The sequence below is a fragment of the Crotalus tigris genome, unplaced genomic scaffold, assembly GCF_016545835.1.
Source record: "Crotalus tigris isolate CLP2741 ecotype Arizona unplaced genomic scaffold, ASM1654583v1 scf7180000019154.1569036, whole genome shotgun sequence".
NCBI classification, from domain to species: Eukaryota; Metazoa; Chordata; class Lepidosauria; order Squamata; family Viperidae; genus Crotalus; species Crotalus tigris.
The window spans coordinates 114,265-136,775 of record NW_024097404.1 but is presented as its reverse complement, the minus strand read 5'-3'; the positions used below and the strand labels follow the sequence as shown (position 1 = coordinate 136,775).

Here is a 22,511-nt window from a genome sequence, read left to right as displayed (position 1 = left end):
GGGTCACCAAACAACGCAGTCCACCATTTTTTCCCCCTTTTCCTTAGCTGTGCTACTCCCTTTTATTCTATTGGCTTTTGAAAGCCAATAGAATAGACTCTCTTGAATAGAGTCTAATTCTATTGGCTTTCAAAAGCCAATAGGAATTGTCCAGGCTGTCTCTGCCCTGCTGAGCCCGCCAAAAGTCCCATTCTGCAAACGGTGCTGCAAGTTGTCTGCAGCGAAGGCGAGCTGTCTGGAAGTTTCCACCCCTCCCTGCTGAGCAACTACTAAAAATGTAAGTAAAAGAGGGCCAGGGGTGGGAGGTGGGAGGCCGGTGGGCGCAGGGAGGGTTGCTGGTGCGCGTGGGGCCCGGCACGTCCTTACCTCCCTTGGGCTGGGCCAGCTGTTGGCCCAGCCGGTGGTTGGCCTGTGCCGTCTCTGCCGCTTGCCAGCTACGCCTCGGCCGGCGCAGGGGGCGGCACCACGCATGCGCGGCACTCCCAGGCAGGGAAAGTCCTCGACTTACAACCAGTTGGGTAGTCCTCAACTTACAACCAGTTGGGTAATCCTCGACTTACAACCAGTTGGGGGTCGCGGCATTAAAAAGGTTTAGAACCACTGTACTAGACTCTTTATAACGTAGTTGCAACAGAACAATATAGCTACTCCCATAGAATCAGCAATTATATTTTTAAGTATATGATGTGTTGCAAGAATGTTGCATGTGAGTTCCTATGCATATGCCAGTTCCTCACAGAAGCTTTCAAAGTTTATTACTCATTTCCGTCCAAGGATTTTTTTTTCTCATAGAATTACATTAAGTTTCCATAATGGGGAGATACAACATGTGATCGTTGTGTAAAAATTGGGAAGTACAAACCTAACCATCTAGGGATAAAGAAAAGCAGGGGTACCGATGTTTTCCTGTACTCCAAAGGCTATAAATAGTCATCAATTTTTGCTGCCTTATCTAGAAAACTCTATCATCTCTAGCAATACTGGCAGCAACCATTTGTGGGAAGAAGTTCTAAGCGGCCCTACAACTCCTTTCATCTGCATTCAGTTCATCAAAAGTAAGTAGAAAACTTCTGAAAAACGAATTCTCAAAGTTCTGATTAATTTGTTTTGGGGCAAAGGAAATAGAAAAACTTCTACATAGAAAACCTAAACTGCATTTTAGCAGTGGTTTGCTTTGTCATTTCCCTCCCTAAGGAGGTTCAAGATTTTTATAGGCTAATTCAAAATATTGTAATTTTGAAGTGCTGCATTGCTATGCAGGATCCAGACTTTATTCCCAAGCACTGCACTTCGATAGGGGAATACTTTGCTATTGGGAGCATTGGAATATTGTTTTATCCCTTTAAATAATAGTTAAAGTAGCATAGGAGTTATAGTAAGCAATGCCATTCTATAAAGGAAGGACTTGCTTATCCATTTCAAGGTAAGTGAGCAAAATCAAAGAAGTTGTTTACTACCACCTATCCCCTGTTTATAACACAGTCCTTTCAGTGTTCCAAGAAGGTTCCACACCCATTTGCACTATTCAGGTGACCCTGAGGGCACAGATAACTCTCCAAGTGGCATTGGAATGAATGCTAATGACCAGATGATGCAAGGAACATAAATCCTTCCACCCTCCACCATTCAATCAGAACTGAAGAAGCTTCTTGGGTGAGAAGTGAAATGTATTCAAGGAAAAACCAAGTCTAGTTGCCTTTTGAAATACACCTTTGGGACAACCATTACCTGGATGACTGAGAATCTCCATAGACAATATGATTAGTTGATTCACTGTGTCCATATTGTTAATGATTGGGTCAAACTATGGAACAGAAATCCGTAAGAAAGATGATTGGAAATGTTTGGGACACTGTCTGTCCAATATTGTTTGTTGATGTTGGGCAAAATAAAGTGCTTCTTTGTTAACTCTTTACCAATTGTTCGACATCTTGTATTTCTTCCTGGCTTGGAAGCAAACCATCTGAGGAGGACCAGTGTTTTTCTCTTAATAGAACATACAAGTACCTATATTGCTGACTGCAGAGATTAGTATTACTTTGAATGTTTGTTGCATGAATGGCTGAGGAATATCCTTACCAATTGTCTTTTCTAATGTAGATTACTCTTAAGTTGTCAACTCCAGATGTATTGGGACAATGACTGTTGTTTTGTGGGTACCCTGAGATGTAGTTTTGTTGTCAATACTTGTGTTCTGTTTTATTGTTATGCTGTGAGCTATCTGAGGTTATTGCATATAAGCCTCATAAATGAATAAATGCTGTAAGGCCATCCTGCTGGCAATTCTGGTAGAACTTCTAATCATTTCGAATACAGCTGAAAGGCAGAAAATAGGGACAGTAACATAACTCCCAGTTGCATGTCCAGTGTACCGCACCACTAGTGAAAATGTGATAGATTCTGCTATATATCCATACAATTTTAGATTAAAGTTCAGGAAAAAAACTTTGTAGTTCATCTGGTTTATGAACAGCCTCCAGAAAGGGATTCAAATTTTAGACAGTGTATATTTTCCTATTTTATGAAGTTTTTTGTGTAAATTAAAAGTCCTACATGTTTGTTTCTTTCTCAGATATTTTAGTCCATCCTTAACTTTGATGTATGAACTTGACTTTAGCACTATGGATGTAATTTAATGTAATGTAAACTGGCTTTACTGATTTGAATTGTGTTGATGGGGGAAGGGAGTGAAAATGTAACCTGCTATGATTTTATCTTATTAGAAATAATACGTAAGTGCTTCTTGCTGCAGTTTTGTGAGTTATGGAAATTAATTCATATCAAAAGAAAACATTTAGAGCAGCTTTTCCAGCTGTGAGCCCTTCATATATCTTTAAATTTAGGGCTATGATAATTGGCCTGCAGAATTCTGAACAAAAGCTAGATTGCAGCAAAGAGAAACAGAAACTAATTCTGGTGCTCTTCAACTGACTGGATTTTTGCAGCCTAGTTCTGAAAGCATTAACAAAGATGTATCCATGTATCCAAACCTATGCAGATAATGGAAGCCTATGAAAAGCCTCATCTTATTTCAGTTGATATTTTCAGTGTACAATTGATCTTCTGCTGACAGTACTAAGCAAGCTTCAAAGGAATTTAGAGAAGGTGCTCTGTATGGAGGCAAAAAGTTGCTATGTTCTGGTATAAATTAGTGCAAGCAGAATAGGTTAGGAAGCTTGAGTACTGCCAGTAAGCAGCCGTGTTAACAGTTTGGGAGGTGCAGTTTAGATCAGAAACATAGCATAGGCAGGCAGGATCTTGAATTATCACTGTCCTCACCCCCAGTCAGCATGCTTGCTACTCTAGAATTCAAGCTGTTGAAGACAAGGAGGGGAGGTTATCATTTTATTCGTGGTTTCATTTTTTTTTTCCAGGACTCTCTTCTGCAATGTGTGTGGGGACTTGTACTCGGATCCTGGGCCCATGCCTCCTTATCTTAGGCTTTCTTTCCATTACTGCTAATATTCTCCTACTCTTTCCCAATTGGGAATGGTGTTACTTAAGCCTGGGTCAAATATCCAACAGGGCAATGCTAATGCCAGGAGTGTGGGGAGGAGGCCTGCTGGTAAGTAGACTATTTTTTAATATATCCTGGCCAAGAATCTGTGGGAAATAATGAATGCATATTATTGTGCATATACATATATATACTTTATTTTTTTTTCTTTCTATTTGTTGGGTGGTACATTTGGATAAAACAACAAGCCAGGGTTTATACATTTGCTGATATAATCTGAATTCACACTTTATGTTAAGACATGGTTTATTTGCATGTTTGTCTTTTGGTTCCTTTGAGTCCGTATTGGTTCTGGTGACTCCCTGGACAGGTCCCTGCAGTTTTCTGCAAGTCTGAAAGTATAAATCTCCACTGTCCCTTTTAACTGCCTGTTTAGTTAGAGCATATCCTTTCTAAATTTCTTTCTCTGCCCGTTGTTCAATTGTGGGTTCCTCCCCCCTTTCTCTGATCATTTCCTAGGCAGCATCTCTTCCCCTTTCCATTTTCCAAGGCCTCACATTCCATAACAAAGAGAGAGAGGGGAACTGGCCAAAGGTCACCCAATTCTCTTTGTGCCAAAAGTAGGCCTATAGTTCATAGTCTCCCAATTTTTAAGCTGGTGCCTTAATCACTACACCAAATTAGCTCTCATAGTTTGTTCAAATATGATTTAAACATGTTTAACCATGATTTTATCAACCAAACCATAATTGGCTGAGCTCAACATACTAAGAAGCTACAGTTTACAATGACATAATACACTAAATCCAAACCATATTAAATTATAGTTTAGTGCAATGTGTAAACTCATTAAATATGAGTCATTGATTGCTGTTGTATCTCTGATAACCATCTATCCAGCAATTGCTTCATAACCTGTAAAGAAGAAAAGTTCACTATCCTATTGCTATCTATGCTACTGTAGTCTACTCCCATAGTCAGGAAATTTTTCTGTGTATTTAGTTGAAATGTTGCCTTTTCAAACTGTCAGTTAACTTTCTACTCTTTGAGCCATAGCAAAAGGAAGGGCGTATTAGTTAAGTTTACTATATTGACTCACACCCAGCCCTTCACTCCACAAATCTTGGAAACAGCTCATCTTTATTCACACATTTTGAGTAATACCATATCAGGGACCCATAATTCCCTATGAGGGCTTGATTGTCAATCCCTCCTGTAAAGCTTTTAAGCTTCCCTTACTTCCACAAAAAGTGTACCAACAGCTTAGTGAAGTGAAACAATTTTAGTATATTAAAGTTAGTTCTGCTCATCGTAACTCTAAGAATTCACATCTATTTTATAAACACATCTATTTTATAATTTTATAAATTCTATATCAGAAATATTTTGCACTGGATTAAGCCAGCCTTATCTGAGCTGCAAAAATCTGGGCAATTGGACAATGTCAGCAAACAGTTTGAGTTTGCTGCCATCAGATAGCCATCTGGATTTCTGCAGTTCAAAATTGGGAAGGTACTGTATACATTAGATACTAGTGACTTATAATTGTGAATCCTCTTGTAGCCATCTTTTCTTCCTTTTTGTTTTATTTTGCAAAATATTGTAAAGTTTCTTCAATTTCTGTGTAAAACGTAAACATTTCTATCAGAGCCTAGAAATGGACAAGGGTTTAGATTATTCTTAAAATGCTTGTTCTAACCAAGCATATTAAGTATCGCCACCCTATCATCATAGGACTAGGCACCTCTGTCTTAGAAAAGATATGTAGATCTAAGAGGTAGTAACGCTGTTGGACTTAGACTGGGGAGACCCATGTAGGACTATATTCAGTCCTGGATGCTCATGCACTAATTTTGAGCTAGTCACAAACCTCTAGCTTATCCCACTCACAGAGTTCTTTCTACTGAAATTAAAATGGAAGCGGGTCTACTATGTTTGGCTCCAGGAAAAGGAAAAGGAACAAGTGAGTAATTAATATAAGAGTAATAATAAGGGAGAATACTGCTCATTTCCAACTATTTCCTTGCAGATTTTTCCTGCTGCAATTCAGATCACAGGTATTGGATGGAGGTGGAAGTACTTCAGCAGCTCAGGAACTTGCTGTAAGGTAAGAGAGATGTAGTTGATAACTCTTTCTGTGGATGAAAACTTTCCAGTTTTAATGAGTAGATCTTTGCAGAATTTCTCATTCTATGTCAGGAATAATTCAAGATTTCCATAGTTGAAAAAAGCAACAGAAAAAACTTAAATGGTTACACCCTCAGAGAAAAGAAGCATCCTAAGAATAATATTGTCTGTTTTGTTTTCATTAGCCTTGTTCTAGATTCATGGATGTGATAGAATTGTAAAATATAGCACATCTATTCCATTTCATGATACTGTGAAGCTATATCTTGCAACAACTACAGTATATAAGTCAGAGTTTATGCATTTGTATTTTGCATATCCCACAAGGTATCAAGGATGGTAAATATAGAAGGAGGTTGCCTGATTTTAGCTTCATAATGTATCTATGAGAGTGATTAGGCTGAGAGAGAACAATTGCCTGAACTTCATGGATTATCCATTACACCTGAGTGAAAATTAGACTGGTTTAATTAGACTCTGGCCAATTTTGCCTTTCCTACTGCTCTACACAAAGTCCTTAGTTTTCAATTGGAAGTTGTTCGCAAAGTTTTGTTCCTTTTTGGTTTCTTAAAAATTAAGAGGTTAGATGGGAAAGCTTAACTCCTAGAAAATAAAAAGAATCCTGAACAAAACTCCACAAGGACACATCCTCTAATATTGGGTTATTTGTTCCAATTATCTGCAGTTGCTCTGGTTGTACCACTAGTAAAGGAACGATGATGATGATGATGATGATGATGATGATGATGATGATGATGTTATCTGTTCAGTTGAATCTGACTCTTGGCAATTCTGTGGGCTAGGTCTCTCCCACATCTTCTGACCTTGCACTATTTCTTTGAGTTTTTCTATGCTTTGGCTGGTGTCAGCTTTGATGGTGTCCGGCCACTGTGTTCTTTGATCGCCTGTTTTCCTTTTACCGCTAACTCTTCCAAACATAACTGCTTTCTCCAGTGAATTCCCCAAGATGACATGGCCAAAATAAGTGAGAGGCAGTAGTAAAGGAAGGCAGGATCCCAATCTTTATCAGTGCCCTTTTTTTTCAGTCTTGGAGAAGACATGACCTAGGAGCCTTTATTTAAATCCTAAATTAGGAGTGAACATTTCCATCATGACAAAGCTGTGAGGGTATGCCTATAACCCACATACATTCATCCCCTTTCCACCCCATCATTTTCCATAAAAATCTGTTTCTGCTTACTGTTCTCTTCAAACTGTCTTAATTTTGGCAGTATAAATAAAGGAGAATATTATTTTTATTTGCTCTTGTTAAAGAACTGAAGGCTGAAATCCATAATACTGTAAAATCATAGAGCTGAAAGGGGCCATCTTTGTGATCAAATCCAGTCCGCAATTCAGCAGAAGAATCGAAAGCTGAGCATCCCCACAAGTGGTTGTCCACCCTCTACTAGAGTATATCCAAGGAAAGGAGCCTGATGCTATCCTCAGTAATTGGTTCCATTGCTAAAAGTCTCTTGCTGTTAGGGGAGGGTTTTTTTTATTTTGAATTGGAATCTACAACATTCTGTAACTGTTTCCTATATTCCTACTGTAATTCATATATAAATCTGTACAATATAGTACATTCTCCGTTCTGCTCCACTGTCAGGATGAGTTGAAGCTGGGAGAAAATGGCATCTGAAATGCAACAGATGTCATATTTGTTTGTTTTTTCAAATGTTTCAGAGCCAGTTTCCATTTTATTGCTTTACAGTTATGAGGAGAATAGATATTATGTTGTATATGTGAAGTTAATTGCAGTGCCTCTTTTGCCTGCAGATGTTCCTTTCCATTCTGCTATCAGGATTGGCCCTCCTGGGATCAGCAGCTTGTTTTATTCTGTCTGGTTCAGGCCTGACAGAGGGGCCCCTATGTCTCTATAATTCCACCCACAATGATAATAAGATGCAACAATGGGGCTATCCGTTTCTTGAAATGGACTACCATGTCTTCAACAATGGGTAAGATGACAGAGGTTTATGGACCAGCTTATAATATTGCTTAGCACATATTGTTTGAGATACAATTTTGCTTAAATAATTCAAACTTGCAGATAACTTTCAGATAGGTTCAGAAAACCATTCCTTTAAAAAATGTGATTTGTGTGGTAACATTTCGGCATATAGTTGCCTGAAGAGACAGAATAACTATATATGAACTCAAGTTTTCAGATAAAACTCTCTCTATATAAAGTTTGGCATTAGAAATGGATTGTGCTTTTTATTGAAAATGAGTGACAAATATTTAAATAGAAGATTTGTATGGGACAGCCAAGTTCAATCTATCACTATCCTGAGGTTTTAGAATTTAGCATTCCCAAAAGTTTTAGGCATACTAGTGGTATTCTTGAAGTGGTAATCATGATACAGCTGGGGGATACAAGTGGGGAAAAGGCCGAGGTGGAGGGTCAGTTGAACTAGAATATGGAAAAAAGAAAAAGGTTTTAAGAGCATTTAAAAGTACCTTCAATAAAGACAGTGAATCAGTGCTATTATTATTATTATATTTGGTTAAAATTTATTGTCCCAAGCCTACTAAGTCAATGCAGAGATATCTTTGAGGCAATGCAATTAGGAAGGAACAGATTAGATGACAATAGAAGTAGTCATGGTGCTGGATAGTTAGTAGGCTAGTGAAGTTTTAGTTATTTTACAACTGTATACAGAATAAAATACTCTTAATTGAGGACTCCCCTCGTAACTCTGCTTTGGAAAAAAAAATTCTACAACTTACTGAAAATCTGCTTCTTTTAAGGGCTCAGAATTACCTGTATGATCCTTCCCTTTGGAATTCAGTTTGCATCAAGCCACAGAATATTGTTGGCTGGAATGTGTATTTCTTCTCCTCCCTCCTAGTCATCAGTATGGTTGAAATGATCCTGGCTGCTCTCCAAATTATCAATGGCTGTTTTGGATGTGTCTGTGGCTTATGTGAACAGAAGAAATAGGCAACATGGTTTCGGAAATGTTTTTAACCCTCAGTTCATAGCTGGTTCTTGCATTGTCATGTAAAAATAGAGATGAAGTTGACCCAACAGTGACTCCTGCCCCCATCACCAACCCACCAGTGTATCTTTGTCTCCCACAGAACTCATCTGTAAGCAGTCACTTTCAGGACATATACACTGAAACTGCTGTCATTATAGACATTGTCACAGAGTTAGAGAGCTAAGAAGTTGATTTTGATAAGTAAGTAATATTGTACTGTGATGCGTATTTATACACATATTTATTGTGTTTCTGTTTACAAGAAACCCTTAACTGTTATATGTAATCCTCTTGTTTATGTGAGTGAATGCAACATAAGCCAGAAAGTACTGTAATTTTTCTGAGATAGAGATACAGTATAAACAGGCCTGAATAGAAAATGCTCGCTCCAAATTAAAGTTAAGGCAGATCCCCTGACTTTAGGGGTCTACTTCACAAGTCATCCCCAACTTCTAGAAGACCAAAACCTGGGAAACAGCTTTGGCCTGAAGTTGAGGTTGAAATATCTGAAAGCTGCCAGGGATGAGAAATACTGGCCTACACTACGTGGTCCTGGATTTCAGCCACTCAAAGTTATGTATATGAGATGGGTGGCTGCATAAATGTAACAATCTTTCCCCTAGAAGAGTAAATTGAGAAGAATGTTATTATTTTCAAGAGAGAACACTACTTAGAGCTGTGTCAAAAGGCAATTGTTCGCATTATGATCAGACTTTGTTTTTATCTCCATAATAGCTGGTCTTATTAATGGAAACTGCTGAAACCTATGTGCTTAAATATCAAATAAAGATATTTATTTTTCCAATATCTCTTCAAAAATAATTTCCTCCTTAAGCAAGTGTGTGATTCAAACTTCTCCAGGTGCATCTGCATTATTCAGTATCAATGCTGCTCATTCATTATTTATATTTAAGAAGCCAGAAACCATTACTTATCTTGAGTAGATAATTGTTAAATGTTTCTTTTCTTTTAAAAATATCCTTGTTAATTGTACCAAAATCCTTTCAAGGAGGAACTTTATTTCAGGCAGAGAAATATGTAGAGGGGAACAATTAGCAAGACCAATAGCAAATGATTTATATTTGGAAGAAATAACTATACTCAGACCCCGAAGAGAAGACAAGCAGGAAATACATATCTACATATAACTTGTACAAATAAATAAAGAAGGAAAGCACGTAGAGGTGGGGAGATGGTAGAGTTTAACCAGGTTTGGGTAGCACACCATCCTGTTGCAGTCACTCTAGGAGAACTCTACATCAGCTGTTCTCATTCCTATGGGGCATTTACTCTAATTCCCCTTCTTGGAATAGCCATACAGCAGAAGGTGTAGCCCTAAAGCTCTCACTTGCTTTCCATTCTGGAAGTGGGAGAGTATGAGGTGGTAATGGATGGGATTGCACCTCTTTCTTTCGCTCCAAACAACTTGGAAGGAAATGATGAGAAAGGGAGCATCAGTCCTCTTCCTTTCCCCAAGTCACCTAATCTCAGAGAGTCCTGCTCCCCCCAGTTCTGGTCACCCAAATAGGAACCCTGCTGCTATTCTGCAGAAATCATTCCAATTTTGGATTTCATGAGCTGGATCTATAGCAAAAACCACCTCAAAATGGTACACAGGGATGAAATGGAAAGCCAAAGTTACACTATATTGCGGTAAGTTTCCCACTTAGCACTAGAGATACCAACCTTATGGCCTTTTGATGAGGTCAATATTTTCTAACCTAAACAACATACTTCCAAAGAAAAGACCAGCTGTGTCAGAGCGGAACTTCATTTCTTTGGTCATGATGGTCCAGAGTCCTTCAGTCAGAGGGAAGGGGCAGCACTATAGTCAGAGGGGCAAGTGGAACTCAGTAGATCAGCCACTTCCGGAGATTCTTCTTCGGTGCCTGCTTAGAAAGTTCAGATGGGAGGTGTCCTGTATTCCAGAAGGGGAAAAAAGCAGCTTTCCAAATTGCACATCTTGATTAGGTTCAGCTGCCCTAGAAGACTGTAAATGTGGTGAGAGCTCTGTTGTAAAGATATATGCCTACCGTAACATTAATGAGAATCTGTGGGCTGGGCAAGGAGCCCACAAATACTGACCTTCAAGGGACTTCCAGTTTGCTATCGGTGCCTTCAGACACATGGAGAAGAACTCCGTCTTCAGCATCCGATTTTATCCCACTGGGGGCCCCTGGAAAGGGTCGAAAGTCACCCTGTAGGGGTGACAAGTGAGGACCAGATCCCCGCTTGATCGCAAGAGAGCGGCAGCCCTTTCGCTTGATCGAGGGCAGCTCTCCAAACCGGCGGGGGAAAGACTGGCCATAGCAATATGGCTCGTCATTAAGCTGCTGACAGCCGAAGTCAAAATTACTACCAAGCACCTTTAAAGCAACACTGATGAAACTGGGTGAGATCTGATCTTCTCTTTAAGACTCTAAATATCTTTCCTGCAAAAGCTGCCCTAAGCATTCTTTCCCCTGGGAGGAGAGAGGGAAAGGAATTCCTGCCCCACCCTCTAAGAACAGCGGCGACTGACTACCCAGGGGAAACAAAGCAATTATAAAAACAACTTTAATCTAATTAGATGCATATACTTTTGAAATTCAGGGACTAAAAAGTTTTTCTGGAAGTTTTCTTATTCCTATTTCTATTGGATATACTGATTTTTATTTAAAAAGAAAAGAAATAAACTTTGAAAAACTATTATAAAAACAGGGGTCTCATACCTAGTTATAAAATTATTTTTAACATCGGATTTTAAATTCCTCAATTTAACACATTATTAAGAGAATATGGATGAAGACCAGGAAAAGATCCTTTCCATGTTGAAAGCAATACATGAAACCATTCTTTCAGCTTGTGATAAAATAAGACCTAACCTAAAAGAACAAGATGCCAGCTTAGATACACAAACCCAAACTTTGACTACAACCAAAGAACTAACAACACAGAAGATAACAGAAGAAGTGGAACAATCAAATATTAAGACAGAGGACTCAATTAACTAACAAATACAGTTAATGGAAAATCCAGAAAAGGGAGTGACAACACTGAAAATGGAAAAGATTTTCTATATAAATTAGAAGAAATTTGAGAAAGAACAGATTGAATGGAAGATAAACATATCATCAGGAATTGGAATAACAGGACATCATCAGGAATTGGAATAATAGGGAGACAATTTAATGAATACAAATGGGTTAGCCCTTCCAAAAAAATGGTAACTAAATGGTCTCTCTTATTTCAAATAACATATATAATAATAGAGGAAGATCTATTTGATGATCTAAAAGCATTGACATGGAAGGCTAGTTGGCAAAGGAAGAAGGCCAGAATAAGGCTGAAGAAAATTGGGGTTTTGATTTATTAGAGGGGATTTCATATTGCTAATTAGAGGGTTAAAGGGAGAAGCTGAGATAAGAGGAATTTTGGTCATTAGATCTAAAACATTTGGAAACTAGTTGAAAATAAGGATTTTATTTGTTTAATATTTAAAAATTAGACTCAAAAGGAAAAAAATTAATTATTATGAATATGTTGGATTTATTGATTAACCCAGACAATATATATATAATGAGTTTGATTTATTAAAGGGGATACTGTATTATTAAGTAGATGATTTAATATGGTGGGAAATAGATAACTTTTAGGAAATAGAACAAGACTATATTTAAATAGATAAAATATGTATTTTGAATATTAGATTCTGTTATGAATTGAGATAAGGAAAACTTTGGTTACCTAAATCTTGAAAATTATAAATATCAAATGTTAAATTGGAATATTGATGGGAAACTAAAAATTGGGAAAAATCAATAACAAGACATTGATTGTTTATAAAAATTGAATGTAAAAATAATTAAGATATGTATAAGCTAAATATTTGTTGATAAATGTAATAATGATGTTTTTACTTAGTTGATATAAGAACTGTATTAACTTAAATATGAGATAGTAGATATTAAGGGAAAAAGAGAGGAAATATTTGATGTTGTAACTTGAGATTTACTGTATACTAAAGATTTTTATATGCTATTGAATATTGATTAACCCAGCCACCACGTTGGTTTTTAAATGTAAAATTGGAAAATTAATAAAATATTATTAAAGAAATATAGACCTTCAAGGGACGTGATTGCTATAGAATAGAATGGGCAAGGCAAAAAAATTGGGAGGAGGTTTGCACAAAATAAATGCATTTAAACATTTTATCATCATGCTACCCCATTATTTGCTTAATCATCATTAATTTAACAGAGATAATTGGACTCTCACAAACAAATTACCCACTAATAGTAAATCTTAAAGTAATGTATGAACCTAATCACACACTGCAGCAACATACCCCACCCAGCCATCAATAATTCTGGAGAAATCCTGGTGAAACTGACTAGATGTTATTTGTCACTAGTTAATGTAGACTAACTGTAGAGCAGATGTCCCCAACCTTTTGGGCACCAGGGACCGGTTTCGTGGAGAAAGGTTTTTCCGTGGACCAGAGAGTGCATGGTTTCGTGTGCTGCCTGAATCCCTCAGATGGGGCTTTGCTTGTTTGTGCAGACCAGTTGCTGGCATGCCACAGACCGGTACTGGTTCACAGATCGGGGGTTGGGGACCCCTGCTGTAGAGCACAGTCAATTCTGCCTCCAATAATCATGTACACAGACAAAAATGCTCATACATGGAAATGTCAATTTTGCTTGACTTGGCTCTTCAAAAGATTAAGTTTATTCAGGGTTGTCCACAGTATGCCATCAAAAATATCAGGATAGTGGCTATAGCAGTACAATCAAAACTACACTTATATTTTATGTGTGTCATGATATTTCCCAACATATTTCATGGCAGGCAATGTTGTTGCAATATTATCTCAATCTGTATTATTATAATGTGATCACAAACCCCTTCATACCCTTTACATCAGGCATGTCCAATCCATGGACTGCATGTGGTTCTGGACAGCTAGTCATACAGCCGTACAAGTTCGTAAATTTTTAATATTATAATGTGATTTATATACATTGTATTTTATATGCAGCCCAAGATAGTTCCTCCTCACTCAGTGCACCCCAGGCAAGCCGAAAGTTTGGACACCCATGCTTTACGTGCTCCATTGAAGTGAATGCGCCCTAACATTGGTAGGTAAAATACAAAGGAGATGCTGGACTTAAGCATGCATGGTGTCTGCTGTCTTAAGACCCAACCTGTTAAGCGCAGGGGAAATCAGGAGATTCAGGCTGTTCAAATGAGTATAAAGATTTATTGCAAGCTTAAGCTCTCTGAAAAAATCTAAGCTACTAGTGGTCAAAGGAAATGAGTGGGAATTAAGAAGGTATTCAAGGTGGGCTGGACTTAGATCTCTTGTGGGCGCAAAAGGATTCATGACTGGTGATGCGTTTGACCCTTCAATCCTGCTCAGTCCTGGCCAGCATTGCAGATGCCTTCTTTAACAGATTACCTTGGAAGATATATTTTCCCTTCTATGGAAGGGTTAGACGGGTGTGATTCTTCTTAATAACAGAATAACAGAGTAGGAAGGAAGGACTTCTAGTCCAACTCGCTGGTTGAGCAAGAAACCTTATATCATTCTGGACAAATGGTTGTCTAATCTCTTCTTAAAAACCTCCAGTGATGGAGCACCCACAATTTCTGGAAATAAGCTGTTCCACTGATTAATTGTTCTCTAACCCTTCTCTAACTTAAAGCCACAGAAGTGTAGTGGGATGCATTTCTTTGTATATGGAAAGAAAACATGACTCTTTGTTTTGGTTTCAAGAAAATAATAATTAAAAAAATAACCCACAACTTTAGAGAGGAAAGGAAAGGAAACCAGAATCTGCACTGTAAATAATCTTATCCCTTCTTCCATTTAGTAGGGTGTTTTAACCAACAGGTGGCAGACCCAAGCTAGCATCCTTAAACATATTTTGGAATATTTCTATAAATGAAGGAAGCTCTCAATCTCCTAGCAAGGCCAAAGTAGCTACATGCATCTTGCATTAATTTATCTGAATTTTGCAACCCAACTCTATTCTGCAAATAATATGTACACAATTGTATATCAAAATAAATTTCACAATGTTTATGATAGGATGAATGAGATTTAAAGTATCTAGGTTATCCCTCTGTTTAAAAGATAGCACATTTTTTCCCCTTTTTCTTTGTAACCTTTGAGGTTCGTTTCTGACTTAGGGAAAAAGTTGTTAGAGGAATGTTCTGAAGAACTTCATGAAATGTAAACATGCTAAAGGATATTTGCTCATATGGGGATTGCATCCCGTTCTCATACAGACAGGCAAATGCTGCGATCCCAGTTGCTGAGAACTCTGAGTAAGGCAACTCAATGTAGGCCAAGTCTGAGTAAGCACTGGGCCCTTCATAAATAATCCAGGGTTTAGACCAGCTGTCAACATCTCTAGGAAATGTGCTGAGGTATATTCCCAAGTTGTCTCGGGATCTGGAGCTTGTTGGGTGGGAATACAGAACCCATGTTGGGATTTCAAAATACGTATCTGATTTGGAAATCATTTCAGCATTGTGATCTGGATCAGTACATGTCATATTCCAAGACATGGGACTAAGAGCACTATTGAGGTGGCCACTAGAAGTTTCAGTTGATATAAACCTTTCCAGCTGCTGCTGGCATAAATAGTGGTTGCAGAGAGAACTACTAAGCTGTGCTGGACAAAAATGGGACCTCTCACACATTCTAGGCTGCAATAAGAGGCCTGGCCCTTTAACAGGACATGCTTTTCTCTGGGACACTTGGATGCCATGATGCATGCAGTAAAGTGGAGCTGGGAATCCAATGATACTTCCGTGGCAACCATGAGGAGGCTCTACAAGTCGTGGTACCAGCTGCCCTGAATGGAATATTGCCCCGTCATCTGTGCTGAGTGCCTGAACCCGGAAGCCCAGAGGACTCCTAGCATTGCAGAAGAGCACATGGCTTCCATCCTCCTCATCCACTGACACCATCTGGCACTCAACAGTCTTCAGATTGGGGACAAACTCACCAAAGAACCAGCTCTGCCCATGATCATCACTGTAGAAGGCAAATGCATGTGGGGTTGTTTTGCAGAATTTCCCAAAGCATGTTTTGCAGTCAATATAATAAGTATAAGCAGGCAAGAGCAGACGGCCTGACTTGAGCTGAATGCCATGACCAGGACCAAGGGCAAAAGTAGCCCAATCTGGAAGGAAGTAAGGAAAAACATAAAAATCAAGAGACTTGTGACATTTTAATGATAGACAAATAATGGCAAAGAATTCATGAGCAGAATTGAACAGTCATGTTTTATCTGATAAATCATGCCTTTCAGAGGCTAAGAACTACATTTAAGTTTTTCTTTTCTTTTGCAGAGTGGGGATCCGAAGGTTATAATGGGCAGATTAATGTCAAACTGTATGGGCAATTTTACAAAATGTGTGGACTGCCTTGTGCGTGCAGATAAAAGTTAAGGTTTAAACGTATTAACTTCTGTAAAGTAAATGTTTTACTTCTCAAATTTTGCTAAAGCTATTTCAGCACTCACAAGATAATTTATATTCATGTGCGTGTTGTTTCCTGCTTCAAATTGGCAAATTCAGTATCACTGAATTTGTAATATAGTGAGAAAGGGTTCTAGTGAATTACAGAAAAACTATTTGGGAGCACTATGTGGCCCTAAAACTAAAGATTGCACACTTCAGATATGCATTCCATGTTAATTTTAACTGGCAGATGTGTCATTTATAAAGAAACAAAAAGGAAGAGTTGTGAACACAAAAGTCAGGCAGCAGTGATATACAATAAGATGAAGGAAACCTCCAGAGATCTGCTTTGAAATTCTTTCTGGCTCCTTAATAACAATCCATTCTGGGTCATGTTCTTCAGAATAAGGAGTGGGGATAATAATGGAGAAGATGGAACACAGCTGCCCGACCCATATGGATTTATTGGGATAATTCTTTCTGGAATTTTTGTCTTTGTGGCCCCTGGCCTTTCTTTTAATGACTTCCATATTACCAAATATGGTCCTACTCTGTTCTGTTTTCAGAGAATTAACTTGCTATTTGACAGAGATGGACAGATTCCCAACCTCCCTTACCAATTTCTTCCCAACATTCTTTTGGCTTTGAAAGAATAAAAAAGGACAGTTTGTGACAATTATCCAGTATATAAAATGAGCAGAACAATGACACCCTTATCCTAACTGTGGCCTGGTTAATCCATTCTGTTCAATGAGACAGAAATTCTTTCCTTGATGCAAGCCTAAATGAAGGTAACTAAAATCTTGATAAAGTCTAGCAATAAATATATGAATGCAACAAGATTCTTTGATGTTTTTGTTTTTTGATAGCATACCCCTATCTCATCGTTGGTCTCTTTTTTAGGTACTATCAAATATCTGTACCTTGGATGGACATGCCAATGACTTCCTCAGTGAGATCAGTCACATGACTCCAGCTGATGCCCTGGTCGGAACTAGACACATAGCAGAGGCGAGCAGCATTTTGACCTGTGACAATTTGAAAGACTTCAGAAGTCCTGCCCAACACAGCAATGAAAAATAGGAAAACCATGCCAGTGACTTCATCATAGATGGGACAAGCGTTCATAGATCGATGGTGCATAAGTTTTGCTGTTTCAATGGTTTGCATATCTTCCCACTGGCAAAAAAAAAAAAGACATTCAAAGAACTCAGGAACCCCAGATTTATCTTTCTTATTTAACTAGAACTTTTATGTTGCTTATTTTGAGATGGGACCCCATTAACCTGTAATTTTGTTAACTTCTATTTAACATTCACAGTTGGTGAGTTAAAGTAAGGTAAGGAGACTCAAGATAACCTAAATGAAATTTATTTTAGGTAAGATTTCAAAATGTATATTAAAACACATCCTATAAATGTCTTTTTTATCTAAGAATAATGTGAATATTAATAAATAGGTTATTAGCTATTATTTGCAGAATTATTTGTGATAAACAGTAATATTGCTGTCATAAATATCATGTAATTGGCTATGACCAGGAAAATATTTTTATCCTTCTGGGTCAAGGGTTTTTTGTCTCCTCTGAGTCTTTTCAGAAGAACATATTCTGTATATGCTTCTTACTAGACAGAAATATGGTCCTTGAAGAACAGCAGTTCTATTCCCCTTTGCTTATAAACCTAAAAGCTCCATCTTCCAAATATTAGGCCAGATGAATACTCCTCTAAGAATGCTGAAGGATGAAGCATCAGTGAATAATAGCTCAACAGTTGGTGGGATGTACTGGAATAGTCTTCTTTGTCATCCTGGCATCAATGAAAAAAAGTGGCTGACAGGGTGTTTAAGTTAACACACGTGGAGGAGAATGAGATAGTAAACTCTTTTAAGATTGAACAAAACAAAACATTCATTCAGTAACTCTGACAACAAGTAAGGGCTGTAGATCAGTTTCCAATGGGGAGAAGGAGCCTGAAATCATAATAGTTTGTTTTAAATGCATGATTTCATCAGTACGGGTGGTCCTCGACTTACAACAATTCACTTAGTGACTGTTCAAAGTTACAACAGCACTGAAAAAAATTGACTTATGACTGTTTTTCACATGACCATTGCAGTATCCCCATGGTCACACAATCAACATTCACACGTTTAGCAACTGATTCATATTTATGATTGTTGCTGCACCTTGGGGTCCTATGATCCCCTTTTGCTACCTTCTCACAAGCAAAGTCAATAGGGAAACCAGATACAGAAACATCTGTATTATTAACAACTGCTGTAATTCACTTAACAACTGTGGCAAGAAAGGTCAAAAAATGGGGCAAATTCACTTAACAAATATTTCACTTAGCAACAGAAATTTTGGGCTCAATTAAAGTCATAAGTCAATGGCTACTTGGACAGCTTTTGCCTAAATGCATGCTTTTTTCTCAATACAATTTTGCAGCAGTTCAATCTTTTGGGAAGGGTGAGATTTTGGTATTCTTTTGATTATTTTTTGAGGAGGCACCCGTTGTGCATGGCACAAGGTTGTTGCAGTGGTACTTGGAGCCTGAAAAGATTACCAAGTGCAGGATATGAAAGCAGGTAATAGCTGGCAATTCCATATGTGGATTGACTCTATAATCAAGCAATAAAGACTAAATTAAAACAAATGCTAACTATTATAGTCTTTCCCAGCTGGTATTCCCCAAAAGGTTTGGACCATGTCCTAGATTCCCCCCTTGTCATCCCAACACAGCAACAGATTAGTGAAGTGCTAGGAAGAAGTAGCAGTACGGAGAGAGATATTCATAGAGACACTCTTCTGCTTTTGTCACTAACATCTAGCCTTGCTATCCAACTTTGGGGAAAGCTGTTTTTGCTTTGTCTTACCTGCACAAAGTTCATGTAGAAAACACCCCTTCTTAGCACCAGTAAATTGGCATCAGCGTCATCCACACTAAGCCGCTGTTCTGCAAAAGCCAAGAGCTTGGCTACAGATGGGATATAGAGTAACGCTGGCACTCGGTACGTCATTCCACTTGTTTCCTTTTCAAATAAGACTGTTCGGCCAGGGAAATGGTGAGTGCCCATTGCAGCTGCAATTCATAAAGGATATCCAAAGCACTGAGCAGAAAAATTGGATGCCAGGTGTATCTATATTGCAGACTTCAACTATCTTAATAATCATCCTATCTGTGAATTCATTTTGACTGTAACGAGAGAGACTCTGATCAAACATGCAGGAGAAAGGACATCCTTTGATTCACACATACATGATCAATGAATGCTGCTGGAGGATTGAACAGGATGGATTAATTAATTTAGGGGATTTCTGAAATGTTCTTAATAATAGTCACTGGCAAAGCATGCCCTGCACATATTTTATTTAAGCAAATACCTGGAGATATTTCTGGAAAGGAAATGAGCTGTTTTAGTAAGAAATATTAATGTATGTCTCTCCACTTGTAAATTAAGGATAGTATGATTACTACAGAACTAGACTTGGAGAGGGAGAAAGAAAAAGAGGCAGAAACATTTTATTGGAAGCTCTGGAAAATCCCTCTGGTAGAAATGGTTCTGTCAATCTGCATGGATCATGAATGTTGATCTTAAAGTATTTAAATTCTCTGTTCACCTCATTCAATCTATATTTTGGTAAATAAATTCAAGGATTACAATAATTCATGCATCTTCCGTGACCTTCCCAACAAAATGAAATTTGGAGGGGTTTTAGATTGTGCACTATTTTATAGGAAACAGAACAAGAATATGAGCCCCAGATATAGGCAATCTGAAGCCCTTCAGATGCTTTGGACTAGAGCTTCCATAATCTGTTGATATGGGTCAGGTTAGCCAGAAGTGATGAGAAATTAATTCCAGAATACCTGAGGGCACCAGATGCACTGTGACTTCGTGCAGCAATCTCTCCCCATCCCAGCCCCCAAAGGAAAGGAATATTGTATAGGAAAATGAAACAAAGGAAGCAAATTATAAGTACAAAGTACAAAGTAAAAAGGGAAGAGACATAGGGAAACTGACAGATCAAAGAGAGCATAAAACTACAAACCTTGTTCTTTTTCTGGCTGTTACCACTAAATCCACTAGTTGTTCTTTAGATGGATCGGTAGTAATTTGAATTACACGTGTACCCATGTACATATGCTGCTTTCTAACCAATACAGTCTCAGCAGTTTCCTATCTTTAGTGGCACCTTGTTTGTTGTGTTTTAACTCTCAACACACACCCCGCCCCTCCTTTTCCTCTCCCTTTGAGTCAATGACTTTACTAGATGATACAGAGAAAGAACCGAGGCAGTATTTACTAGCTTGATCAGCAATAGTAGACAAAGACTTCATTGTCAACAGGTCAGTGAGGACAGAACCAGCATTTTCCATGGGCAGGTATTAATGGCTATAATTTCCCTATTTATTTACTTATTTACTAATTGAGACACTGGTTTCCAGACCATATTTACATATATGAAACATAATAGAAAACACCATAATTGGAAGTGAATTTTGGGTGATCTGGTCATGAACAAAGATTTTCCTCTCTAACTTTCAAGTAACAAGAGATTGTGATACTCCCAGTATCTGTATGTTTGATCTGTGATCTAACTCTGTTTATTCATTTTTACCTAATTATAATACAAATATACCTGCCATCAACTTTTTTCTGCAAGGTCTCTAGCATATTGTCCTACTCACATAATCCAACCCATGTGTGAGACAGGCTGATGATGGCCTTAAGTATACTACTATGAAGCTAGCATTATCCTTATTGAGGCAACATAATCCAAAGTAAGTTATATGGATTTTGATGCCTTTCCATCAGCAGCAAATTCAAGTGACCCATAGTAAATAGCTTGGCATCTATTAACCATTGAGCTAATGTAATCATGTTTCTTTTCCTATGGTTTCTAGGCAGTCTCCTATACTACAATTCTGTTTTTTCACCCAAAATACTGGGCATATCATTGTTGATCCAACAACACTTTGTCATGTTAACTCTTCAAAATGAGAAATATCAAAATAGCTAATAAACAGGATGTGCTAATGGAAGGGTATCCTCCTATTTCTCTTGCATTTTAGAGTTAGTTTGTGACATGTGTATAAACATAAATGATAAAACATACATGTGCGCTTTCAAACATCATTAATCTTTCCTATAATTACACTACATTACATCTTGCCTTATAGTATATAGTATATTTTACATAGTATATGGTAAGTGCTATATGCTATGATTTATGACCAATCACTTTGTTGTTTGTATGTACATTGAGAGTTTATGCATCAGAGAAAAATTCCTTGTGTGTCCAATCACACTTGGCCAATAAAATATTCTATGCTATGCTATGCTATGCACTATACTGTACACCATACACTATAGTAATTGGCAGAATTATGAACACAATGGATACTATACTGTAGTGATTAATGTGTGTCACTAAGCACTATATAGACTTAATACATATATTAATATGTATTAAACATCCAGAATTATCTCTGAGGTAAAAGAGATTCCACTGTAGTTCATACTAAAGTTATCTTAAGCTATAACCTCCTCATTAACAACAACAGGAAAATTAAGTCAGACCATAATTTGCTCTGAATTGTGTAAGGATTTTTGCCAAAACCTGTAATTATATATTGTGGTTTTTTGGCCAGAAATTAAACATGGATCTAGTAATCTAACCTGAGACACCCAACACCATTGCTGCTTCACAATTAGAAGTGATTCAACGTGCTTGCCTAAAGATACCCTTCCTTGTGTATATTAAATCCATTACTGTAGTATTTGTACCACTGCCAACCCATGGACATAGTATGACATAGATGATTTTTACCCCCAATGCAGCTTTTGTTAAATGAATCTTCTTCTGTGGCCTGAAATTCCGAGCCTGGTTTTTTTTGTCTGATTCAGTAACCAGCAAACAGAACATTTACCCCACACTCCATCTTTCTGATCATCTACCATAATCATCCCAATCTCCATGCAAATCAAAGTATAGCAAGATTGCACAGTGAGAGACTGTTATTTTCACCTTATTATAAAAGCGCAAATGTGGCAGGGAAAATTTTTTTTTGCTAAACTGTGCCTATTGCTTTCTGAAGGACAAATGCTTAACTCATAGAAATGTAATTTTGATCTGTAAATATCACCAGTGGTTGTATTTTTGTGCTCCAAACTAGAATATCTTCTATTCTGGATCCTGTTTTCAGAGTTTTAATACACATGTTATAATCTAGTAGGTAGGGATTAAATTATAGATAGTCCTCGATTTACAACAGTTCATTTAGTCACTGTTCGAAGTTACAACAGCACTGAAAAAAGATAGTTATGAACATTTTTCACTCTTATGACTGTTGCAGATCCCCATGGTCATGTGATCAAAATTCAGATGGTTGGAAACTGACTCATATTTATGACGGTTGCAGTGTCCTGAATCATATGATCATCTTTTGTGGCTTTTTGATGAGCAAAGCCAATGG

The 22,511-nt window shown here is 37.7% G+C and overlaps 2 protein-coding genes across 4 annotated transcripts; one reads left to right on the top strand and one right to left on the bottom strand.

The window, feature by feature from the left end:
• Positions 1-881: 881 nt before the first annotated feature.
• TM4SF19 (transmembrane 4 L six family member 19) lies at positions 882-17,070 on the top strand. 2 transcript variants are annotated; one of them, XM_039360110.1, is made up of 5 exons: positions 882-1,055; positions 3,375-3,565; positions 5,487-5,564; positions 7,364-7,545; positions 16,933-17,070. In XM_039360110.1, the coding sequence occupies exons 1-5, from the start codon at positions 899-901 to the stop codon at positions 16,997-16,999; spliced, it is 675 nt and encodes a 224-aa protein (XP_039216044.1). In that variant the 5' UTR covers positions 882-898; the 3' UTR covers positions 17,000-17,070. The 2 variants fall into 2 exon arrangements, with proteins under 2 accessions (XP_039216044.1, XP_039216043.1); XM_039360109.1 differs by lacking the exon at positions 16,933-17,070 and adding an exon at positions 8,339-10,417.
• LOC120315566 (sialidase-4-like) lies at positions 13,302-22,356 on the bottom strand. 2 transcript variants are annotated; one of them, XM_039360107.1, is made up of 4 exons: positions 20,084-22,356; positions 18,907-19,112; positions 16,953-17,208; positions 13,302-15,749 (listed from the first exon to the last, which is right to left on the bottom strand). In XM_039360107.1, the coding sequence occupies exons 2-4, from the start codon at positions 19,105-19,107 to the stop codon at positions 14,686-14,688; spliced, it is 1,521 nt and encodes a 506-aa protein (XP_039216041.1). In that variant the 5' UTR covers positions 19,108-19,112; positions 20,084-22,356; the 3' UTR covers positions 13,302-14,685. The 2 variants fall into 2 exon arrangements, with proteins under 2 accessions (XP_039216041.1, XP_039216042.1); XM_039360108.1 differs by having other exon boundaries at positions 18,907-18,986.
• Positions 22,357-22,511: the final 155 nt, after the last annotated feature.